This window comes from Acyrthosiphon pisum, chromosome A3 (genome assembly GCF_005508785.2).
Source record: "Acyrthosiphon pisum isolate AL4f chromosome A3, pea_aphid_22Mar2018_4r6ur, whole genome shotgun sequence".
Lineage (NCBI taxonomy): Eukaryota > Metazoa > Arthropoda > Insecta > Hemiptera > Aphididae > Acyrthosiphon > Acyrthosiphon pisum.
The window spans coordinates 8,544,902-8,556,148 of record NC_042496.1 but is presented as its reverse complement, the minus strand read 5'-3'; the positions used below and the strand labels follow the sequence as shown (position 1 = coordinate 8,556,148).

Sequence of the window (11,247 nt, the reverse complement as noted above, 5' to 3'; positions counted from 1 at the left end):
CCCCAGTAAACTTGTTGATCAATCATAATCCGTTTTCAAAATTAAAATCTGTCAAACCAAATTCTTCCAGTTTTGTCTAGCTCATTGGTCTAAAAGTCACTTTTTTTTCATCTGCTGCAGCCCCCTTAAATAAGAATAATTAAAGACTCATTACTGTCATTACTTATAAGTTATAACAATATTAAATATTTTTTACTTCGAAAATAGTTATAAAAATGAATGTCAAAATGAGTGTCTGACATAATATCATTGATACAGCTATAAAGTTTTAACTTTTGATGAAGGTGTGATATTATAGTTGTACAACAATATAATATAAGAGATACTTATAAATTATAATATTATTATAGGTATATCTATTACATCTTTTCATATTGTTCAATATTTCTTTTGTAAAGATATGAACCTAATATTGACTTTTAAACATTCAATTGTAATGAACATCATCGTAAATGATTCAATGATTATTAAAAAAAATTCTGTGTTACATGACTATTATGTTAATCAAATTTAGACAAAATATAGTTATATCGGGTTGCCAGGAAGGTACCTAGTACATACTTTAAAGTTTAAAGTGTCGACAGTACTTGACACGTAACGGAATCATTTATATTTAATTATGAACAACATTAACGTAATAACATTATTTTCCTAAATGTGCACAAATTGTTGATATCGGACTACAAAGTTGGAGACATAATAATCAATAATAATGTTTAAAAATTAAAATAGGTACTGACTACTGGTACAATTCCACTTGTGACACTTTTTGTGTCATAAGTGTTATAGCATAGCCTGTAGGATTATAGGAATAGGATTGACTACATAGAGAATCTTTTTGGTTATCAAAAAAAAGTCGAAGTGTATTAAATTTGTCACATCTATTCTGTGGTATTGTTATCTGCGTTATCAATAAAAAAAAAAAAAAACAAACAGAACAGTGAAAATATACCGATACCGATTTGAGATTTGCATTTTAATTAATAATTATTGTCTTAATAGTTAATTGTTAAATATGGTTTTCTAATATTTAAAATTATAATATATTATTAACTAATAACTATGCATATTATTTTAGTGCTTCTAAAACCATTGTGATAGTAAAATAAGAATAAACTTTTGTAAGTACATATCTAATTATTTTACCAAATGGCTAATAACAATACTATAGGTTTACATCAATATTAGGCATGTACAATTTTTTTTTTATCTAGGTGTTCCGACATTATTTTTGTTTTTTAAATTTTGCATACTCCATTTAAAAATACCGATGCTAGTATAGTTACTTTTGGGTTCTGACTGTTCACCGGTCCAATAGTTACTGATTTTTCGGAAGACTCCAATCTTTGGTGTTGCTGTTGTAGTTGGAATTATTTCACTATCAGACTCTTGATCTATTGAATTAACTTCGTCATGATAAATAGTGTTCTGGTCTGCCGTAACTGATTGTTCAACATTTTCAATATGACCTTTTTTGTTATTTCCCAATGATCCAAAACCAAAACTAGTCCCCAAATACTTATCATACATTTTGTTGTGCACAATTTCCTGATCTTCTTTTCCATCACCATTTTTTATTCTATAACCACTCCCAAAATGAAATCCAATTCCTACATTACCAGAAACACCAAATGAATTTTGTAGCTCGGTAGAATGATGGTTTGTTGTGGAATGGGTTTTACTTCTAGGATAAAAAACTCTTTCCAACAGTGATTTTTGTACCCTATTTAATTCATTTTGTTTTGGTACAGTAATTGCTATTATGTTAATAACTGTTGTTGTTATTAATATCTGTTAAAATATAAAATAAAATTAATTAATTATACAACCTAATTCACAATTATTTGTTTCAATAATAATTTGTAAGAAAGAGTAAGGTTTGGCAAGAATAAATTCTTATCAAAGTATATTGAATTCTAGATTTTATTGGTTTATTATACAAAGATTACTTTGATAACTATGTTTTTGGGCTGGGCACAACTTTTTTTTCTAAAATTTTTTTCTAGGCCGATTTTTTTAACTCTTTGGTTATTGCCATATAAACAAAATCAGTATTTTGTTTAGATAGGGTTATACAAAAGAATTTAGTTTCTAAAAAACTAAATACCAGAACATTGTTGTTTTCAAACAGTATTTTAAAAGAAAATTAATTACCTAAAGAATTAAATAACAATTTTTACGTAGAGCAATTTATAAAAAAATTGATTCTAATTTAAAATATTTAAAAATAATATGCACACATGCAAAAATAGGTATCATTTTCATAAATTTTATTATTTTACAATGGATTATGGATATAATTCTAATGTAACCTAGGTTAAAAATAATTTATACTTACTAAGTAGACTAATAAAATCAATCCCATTTTCAAGTTTTGTATGTATGAAAGGAATCTGTTTTTGACAACAAAAAAAACTACTGTTAAGAATGATGTGAGACTACTGAACTGTATTTTAGAACAGGCTATTAAAAAAAAAAAAATAATAGAATATTTGAATTAAATAAACACTTTCTCTATCCCTCATCATGGTATTCTGAATGTGGGCTTGTAAAAAGTTGTATACTATATTTTATCTTTGAATTAAGCTGTGTATAATTAAAACCTAATTTAAAATGTGTGTATAAGTACTGTAACATTTGCATTTTAGACTTTAAATTTATAACAACCATTAATTGAGTATAGTTTAGTTAATTACTATTATTATACAATAACTAACTAATGATTAATGTTCCTATATATTGTGTTATTATTTAAAATATAATATAATATATTTCACTTATATACACACTTGATGCAGAAATTAAAAAGTTTTGTTTTTATAATCTTTTTAGGGTTCTGTACGGTAAAACGGGACCCTATTACTAAGGCTCCGCTGTCCATCCGTCTGTCTGTCACCAGGCTGTATCTCATGAACCATGAAAGTTAGAAGGTTGAAATGTTCACAGATTATGTATATCTGTTGCCGCTATAACAACAAATACTAAAAATCCTAGTATATATAATATAAACAGTGTTTCCGACATGTTTATAGATGATGGTACGGAACCCTTCGTTCGCGAGTCCAACTTGCACTTGTTTATTATATCCACTAACTATTCATATTTTAATTTTTTAAAAGATTAATTTGGATACCTAAAATTAGTATTTTTAGGTATAGCTATCATATTACTTAAAACAAAGTAATATATTTCATAAAACTATTCATATAGACTTATAGTTATTATATATTATAAAACAAATAAAAGAATATTTACCATTATAATTTTATAAAATTAACAAAATTGAATTTTTTAACAACATTTTTATTTAAGTATTATTGAGGGAATTATTATTTTTTTGAAATGGTATATATTTTTTATTATTATAATATTAGGTAATATTATATTTATACAAATCCATTTTTTATTTCAGGTATAACAATCCAAAAATGACAAATCAATCTGATGAAAAATCTGACATAGAAACAGTTGAAGAAGTTGAACCAAAACTTAAATATGTTCGTCTCACTAATGACGTTCAAACTATTTTAACCAAAGACGGTGTTAGTTATCTTGCTGCTCATCCCAAGTTCTTGTGTATTGGTACTAATTGGGGTTCTATTCATTTATTGGATTTTGAAGGTAACATTGTGAATAATCGGCAACTACGTCCACATACGGTAGCAGTTAATCAAATAAGTATAGATAGTCGTGGTGAATTCATTGCCACTTGTTCTGATGATGGTAATGTATTTGTTTATGGCCTTTACACGACAGAAGATTCTCAAGAGGTCTCATTAGGTCGTTGTGTAAAGTCTGTCGCAATAGACCCATTATATCATAAATCCGGCAATTATCGGCGTTTCATTACTGGAGATGATCGTCTTATGCTTCACGAGCGAACTTTTCTCGGACGTACAAAATCTGTGGTTTTGTGTGACGTTGAAGGAGTTGTACATAATATGAGGTGGCATAATCGTTTTGTTGCTTGGGCTTCAAATATAGGTCTTAGAGTGTATGATATAATATCTCGATGCTCACTAGGCCTTATTAAATGGGATAAAAGAAACAACATAATACCTAGTACATACAGATGTAACTTGACGTGGAAGGATAGTGGAACATTACTTGTTGGTTGGGTTGACACAGTAAGAATTTGTGGTGTTAAACGTCGATTACAAAGACTTAAGGACGTTCCTGAATATATAGTAGAACCACTGTCTATGTTTCGTATTGATTACTTTATTTCTGGTATTGGACCTCTTAATCATAATCAATTAGTAATATTATGCTATTCAAAAGAAAAAGACGAAAACGAAAAAGCAATGAGACCACAATTATATGTAGTTGAAGCAAAAGAATCAAAATACGTTGAGCTGTGTACTGATAACTTGTCTTTACGTGATTTTCAAGATTTTGGTTGTAACGATTATGCCCTCGAAAGTTTAGTCGTGGAAAATCTATTCGTCATTGTTAGTCCAAAAGATATAGTTGTGGCAAATCCGTGTGATGCGGACGACAGAATTGAATGGCTTATTGAACATAACAAATATTCCGAAGCCATGGAAATAGTAAATTCTAAAAATATAGTTTTAAATCGAAATTCCCGAATATCTGTGGGAAAAAAATTTTTAGACCATTTATTGTTCGTTGAAGAATATGTTGAGGCTGGACAGCTGACGGCTGAACTTTTCGGAAACGATAAAAAACTTTGGCAAGAAGAAATATTTAAATTTGCTCAAGTTCATCAACTTCGTCAAGTAAGTGCTTACATACCAAGGGGTGAAGTAACTCTAGATCCTCACATTTATGAAATGGTATTATACGAGTACTTGAAACTCGAACCGGAAGGATTTTTGAAAATCGTAAAACAATGGTCGCCATCACTGTACAATGTGTCTGCTGTTACGAACGCGCTAATTGAACATTTAATAGTAAACTCGAGTTCGGAACTATTAGAAGCTTTGGCTATTCTGTACACTCATTCCGGAAAGTTCGATAAAGCGTTAGGTGCGTACTTGAAGCTGAACCATAAAGGTATATTCCAGTTGATTACCAAACAAAATTTGTATCCTCTAATACACAACATGATCGAAGATCTGATGCAATTGGACTGCGAGCAGACGATCAAGATACTTTTGGAGAAGGACACCGTCCCCATCGACGTGGCCGTGGCGAAGTTACAGGACAACAGGCTCTACCTGTACACGTATTTGGACGCTCTGGAGAAAAAAGACACAAGGATGTTGGCTAGGCGGAACTTGCACAAGGACTTGGTGTCACTGTACGCGGCATTCGCGCGAGAAAAGCTGTTGCCGCTACTGAAGCGGAGCGACAATTATTCCATCGCCTTGGCGCTGGAAGAATGCAAGCGGTTAGAGTACTATCCTGAAATGGTGTACCTGTTGGGTCGGATGGGCAATACCAAGGACGCGCTGAACCTGGTCATGTCGCAACTGCAGGACATCGAGCAGGCCATCGAGTTCTGCAAGGACCAAAACGACGCTGATCTGTGGCATGACCTAATCGGCCTGTCGTTGGACCAGCCGAACTTCCTCAAAGTTCTATTGCGGAAAATCGGCACGTACGTGGACCCACGAATTCTGATCCGCCGGATTGGTAAGCGGACACAAATACCGGGGCTGAAAGACGCGCTCGTCAAGATGATGACCGACTACAATCTTCAGGTGTCCGTGGAAGACGGATGCGCAAAAATCGTCGTGTCCGACTGTTTCGACCTGCACGAGCGGCTGTACAACGTTCGGAGGAAAGGGTGCGGAGTAGACGATCAGCACTTATGTAGCGCCTGCCAAAAGTGCATCGTCGGCCAGGACACCGTGGGAAACGCACTGATATTCTGCTGTCAACACGTGTTTCACGAGGAGTGCATACCCGCGGACGGGTTGGAGATGACATGCATAATTTGCACGGACAGCCGAACGAAACAGGCGGCGTTCCAATGACTACCTATACATGTATACGGAACACGTGCGTTTCAATTGCGACGAACGGCGTTCTGTAGATCGTTTTGTTTGCGATCTTTCATTCAGATCTGCAGTGCGTATATATGATCGTTTGGCCTAACCTGTACGTGCTCATTCAATTATTTTACTATACGACTACGTGTCTACGTATTTCGTGGATATAACTATGGTACCTATGATTGATAAGTTCGATAGATTTTATAATTATTGTTATACACTTATACCTATGTATAAAGATGGTTTATTTTTTCAAAATATTTATTTTAATTACAATGTTTATATTACCTGCCTGATATTCATTATAATTTTTTCTATAAACTAGTATAAACTAAACGTGTGTTTTTGAATTACACCAGTAAAAACCACAAAATATATATGGTGACATCGAATAGTTTTTTCTAATGTTCTAACAACGTTTTACAATTTTGTACGTGGATAAAAAAAAGTAGAAACATATCACCTATCATGACGCGACTACGCGAGTCAGATTGGCCAAAAGCAGTTAGCAAGGTCAGCCACACTTCTATATTGAAGTTCATGTATTAGGAGAGGTAGTGAGCGTGTTTGGTTGTATATTACTGCCGACCGGCCAACAGTAAACAATTCAGTGTTTGCCGAGGCCTCGTGGCAGTCGGAAAGTATTTTCTAAGTATATACCCGAACCATGCAATTCGTACGCATTAGATGTATTATGTTATGTAAATATATTTTATTTTTAACTTCTTGAGTTTCGATAGTATTTTTTTATCAATATTCTTCGAATGCTTTAAGTCGCTGCATAGAAGATTCCATTCGTTGTTGAAGTTGAATATAGGTAAGTTTGACTACAATAATTATAAAACATGTGAATCGCCTTAATAGATAAGTTGTAGGTATCTACTTGATATTTTTTATTAACTTAATTTGTTTTTAATATTTTGCTTAGCACTTCAATATAGCTTATGAAATTAAAGGAAGTATCATGTATGTACTAGTAGGTAATATAAAATATGTAAAAGGTTGAATTATATATTTTCATTAATATTAACTATTAAGATATGTAAACTAGGCGTATTTATAGTTCTAACTCACGACTTTAATAACTAAATAATTTTAAACTCATATGAAGGAAGTTAGACAAAATTCAATGGCAAATAGTTATCACGATAATTTATCTAAACACAGTAAATATACAAGTGTAATTATTAATTTTTAAATTTAAAAATCGAAGTTTTTAATTTTTCAGAAATAGACATGGGTAATTAAAAACAATATCAACTTAAAATAGGTAGGTATTATAGGAAGTTTTTATTTTTTAAATCATGTTATTTCTCATAAACTATTATCAATTAAATTTCTTCCTTTATTTGTATTACTTATTTTAATCTTTAGGTACCTGCCTAACTATTAAACCTCTCGTGTAACCTAGATTTTTCATAATTAGTTTAAAATTAAAAGTAAATGTATTAAAGTTTTTAACGTTTTATTAATATCTTATGAAAAGTCTTTACATATTGGGATAATATATAAATTCTGTGGATTTGTACAAACTTACTAACTAAATATTTATATATGTGTGTATAAATTGAGTACAATTTGTATAATTGCATGTTTATTGCTATACGGATATACCTACCGACATATAAGGGCACAAGGTACCTAAAAACTAATTAATTAGGTACCTAATTAATCATGAAAAATGAATTCCATAATAATTAATTTACTTAGGATCCACTATTACCATAAGCGCTTATAGACTTAAATGTCTGGCCGAGCCTGAAACTATTAGTGCCCTAATACTGTATGTAAACTGTTTAGACAGTGCCCCTATTTTTATCTATTTTTTAATACCTACATCATACATTCTCATTGTAAATTAATAACTGTATATTATAGTTAGTTAAGAATACAATTAGTAATAATAATGTCTCATAATATTTCACGGCACAGTGCACGTCAAAAATCTATGTCTATTACATAGGTACAAATAGAGTGGGGCTTTAGGGGCCAAGCCCCCCCCCCCAAAAAAAAATGTCCATAGCCGCCCTCCCAAACATTTCCTACATTTTGTTTTAAGCTTATTAAATATAATCAAAGTAAGGCTTTAGCTCCCCCCCAAAAAAAAAAATCTCAAACGCTATTTGCGCCTATGATCTATTAACTAACGCCGTTAACACTTTATAGTAAACAGTCAACATGTATTGCTTATCTTAATATTGAATAAACACGATATGTCATAGATGTATAAGTAGTAAGTACACAATGTTTTTGATAGATAAATAAAATTGGTGAAGTGGTACACCGCTGTACACATAAATATTTTTAATTTTATTACAAACATATTAATAAAATATTATACACAAATTTTACCAGACTTCCAAACAAATTCCGGTCGAGCCAGAGCTCTGCCGACTCGTCTTGTGCGCACCTAAGACTGTTAGGTACTTTATATTCAATTTTATTTTTTATAGATACATATACCTAGGTATTAAGAAATTATGATAATAATTATTTACCTTAATATAAATAATTATGATAGGACTATAATAGCCTATAGGAGTATGATGTAACGAACTAGTGTAATTCAAATCCGGACTCCGATTAATTGATAACGAATAACGGCACCGTAATGTCTTACATGTTATAACTTATAACCACGATAAAATACATACCTTAAGAATTAAGATATAGCTTTAATCGTGATTATAACAAATAATTGAGTATTTTAATTGTTAAGAAATACAAATATAGAATTTTCAAAGTTAAAATCACATAATAAATGCGGAGAGATAGCATCCCTCTACTTTTTTGTTAGATGAAGAATAGAAGAATGTTATTATGATATCAGGAAATCTGAATTGTAAGGCATCCCTCCACTTGAGCCATTTCGACCACTGTATAGGTATAAACTATAAAGCAAGAACATGACTATTGTCACTATAGACTTACAGTTTATGTTTATAATGTACGTACTTTACCAAAGCAATCAAACCTAGCAAATAGCAGTACACTCTATACAGTCTACACTCTTGTAAAATTGAAGAATTTATAAACGGTTGTAACTTAGGTATAATATATTAATATCGTATTTAAGATTTCATCTTGGAAGGATTCCTATGAGTTTTTTGTAGGAACAACGTCTGGATTCTGGAACCTATGCATAAACTACTACATAAACACTTGGATGATAAATTTACTTCATAAAACAAATCGAAAATCCATTTAATCAATGGAACAATCTTAATATTTTATTTTATATTCCAACAATTAATTTGTTAATAATAAATAACAATAGATCGCAGTGGCGCGTAAAATTAATCCGATAATCTGAAGAAGTAAAAAAAAACATGGATTATGAAATATATTTTGATTTCTTAGAAACTTGTTTGCCCTACATTTCTTTGGATATATAGTTCCATCATTTTAGAGTATAGTCTATGGCCTTACCATACTACAGTACCTACCACACTACCCATGGCCCACCTATCAAGCTATACTCGTTTCTCCTACTTATAAGGATTTTAAATTAATACATCTTCGTGGGTTAAATTTATAATATTTACTCACGTATACGAATTGTGATAATTTCTCAATAGATGTTTAATTACGTAAAATCGTTGTTCGAAAATATTTTATATAAACAAGTATTCACATATTATACAGTTCAAAATATTTACATAATATTATAGGTAATGTAGATATATTGAAAAAATAATTTCGTCTATAAAATCTATTTTGTAATTTTTAGCAACTGTTATACAGTATTATAATATTTATCATATATCCCAACGATATTTTTAATGTTGTTCTGGCACATTTATACCATTCAAGTTGAATATCAATAACGTAGACACGAAAAAATATCAGAAACAACAAGGGAATTGTCTTTTTTGTGAAACGACGCGGAGGTGTCGAGGTCGGCTCCATGACCTTTAGATATAGCTAGTTGTATACAGTATTTTATATATGACGTGTGTGTGTGTGTGTGAGTATGTTAGTGTTTTATTCCATACGTTTTATCTGTTAGACGGCTACATGTATATAATATGATACAAAACCTTAAACCTTGAAATTATTTTAGATATCGAAACCCACTAACACATCGGTTAATATTATATAAACACTATTATTATGTCATATAGGTAGCTGTATTCTCTTTTTTTCAGTTTTATTATATTTTAGTAAATAACTTGTGATACTTACCTAATATTTAAAAATTATATTTTTTTATTTACTAAAAATTAAAATGTTCGTGGCTACTGGATACCAATTGTAAATATACTATACTGTTCACAAATACATGATTAGATATAGGTACAGTTGTGGAGTAGAATATTGAACATTGTGTTAGTATATAATGGCTGGTAAAATAAATAAATAAAATTATTTTGTGTGATCATACAGAACATAAACAAAATAACCTATAGATCATTAAGTTTCTTACTCATTTAACAAATTCATTTTGGTATTTTATTGGTATTTTCAATAATTAATTATTAAGAGTGGAGTAATTTTGACTTTTGAGGGCGATTTTTGGTAGAAAATCTGATTTAGTTGGTTAAAAGACTACATTTCCCAGAACTTTTATTAATCGAGAAAAACAAAAAAACAAAAATTTTTATAGACATTTCATTTTGTTTCAAGTATAGATTTTAACGAAATTGGATATTATTGTAATTCAAAAACTAGTATTCGTAGGGACTTGAAACTTTATGTTACTAACTATTTTATTATTTAGGTACTATAAAATGGTACAGTTACGTTTTTTAAATATTAAGATTAATTTTTCCTTGAACGTTTGATTTTTTCGTAAAAGATTTCAATTAATTTAGTGCCATTTGAAAGATGCAGTGTACGATTGGCATAAAATAATTATTTATTAAAGTATACAAAATGGAAAGAGTTTGAGATAGCGTGATTTCCTGTGTAAAGAAATAGAATCAAATAAGCAATAAACGTTGTATTTTACATTTATTTCTCAAATTGCTTAATTTAAATGATTTAAAAATAAAACAAAATAATTCTGTTAGACTAGCTGCGTCAAAAAGTAAATAAATAAATAATTTTTCAAATATACAGTGTGATTATTTTGAAAGTAAACACTTATTTTTTCAAATATAGGTAGGTAGGTTTATTACCTATTCCTGACCTATTCGGTCTAACATATATTAAAAATATCAATTTTTCATAAAAATTACAATTGTTTTCCTTAAGGGGATTCGATACCGTAATTTTCTGTTTTCGTCTAATACACGCGTGACATAGTATTTTGGACGTGTTTTTTCGCCAAATATACCAATTGATC

General features: G+C 30.3%; 3 protein-coding genes across 3 annotated transcripts in view; 2 read left to right on the top strand and 1 right to left on the bottom strand.

The window, feature by feature from the left end:
- Window positions 1–862: 862 nt before the first annotated feature.
- Window positions 863–2,665, bottom strand: LOC103308518. Its single transcript, XM_008182005.3, has 2 exons — window positions 2,339–2,665; window positions 863–1,791 (listed from the first exon to the last, which is right to left on the bottom strand). Exons 1-2 carry the CDS (start codon window positions 2,363–2,365, stop codon window positions 1,207–1,209), a joined length of 612 nt encoding a protein of 203 aa, XP_008180227.1. The 5' UTR covers window positions 2,366–2,665; the 3' UTR covers window positions 863–1,206.
- Window positions 953–6,253, top strand: LOC100167650 (vacuolar protein sorting-associated protein 41 homolog). Its single transcript, XM_001943016.5, has 2 exons — window positions 953–1,121; window positions 3,413–6,253. Exon 2 carries the CDS (start codon window positions 3,429–3,431, stop codon window positions 5,940–5,942), a length of 2,514 nt encoding a protein of 837 aa, XP_001943051.1. The 5' UTR covers window positions 953–1,121; window positions 3,413–3,428; the 3' UTR covers window positions 5,943–6,253.
- Window positions 6,254–6,558: 305 nt separating this feature from the next.
- Window positions 6,559–11,247, top strand: part of LOC100165620 (calcium/calmodulin-dependent protein kinase kinase 1) — a 48,035-nt gene continuing 43,346 nt past the window's right edge. Inside the window, exon 1 of the mRNA XM_001943212.5 lies at window positions 6,559–6,777. The gene's annotated coding sequence lies outside the window, so the exon portion shown is untranslated. The remainder of the gene's footprint in view (window positions 6,778–11,247) is intronic.

Excerpts from the sequence above, each read along its gene's own strand:
- LOC103308518 (XM_008182005.3), bottom strand. The coding sequence starts at position 2,365 with ATGGGATTGATTTTATTAGTCTACTTA. Across the intron at positions 1,792-2,338 it reads TGATTTTATTAGTCTACTTA|ATATTAATAACAACAACAGT; the intron begins GTAAGTATAAAT and ends ATATTTTAACAG.
- LOC100167650 (XM_001943016.5), top strand. The coding sequence starts at position 3,429 with ATGACAAATCAATCTGATGAAAAATCTGACATAGAAACAGTTGAAGAA.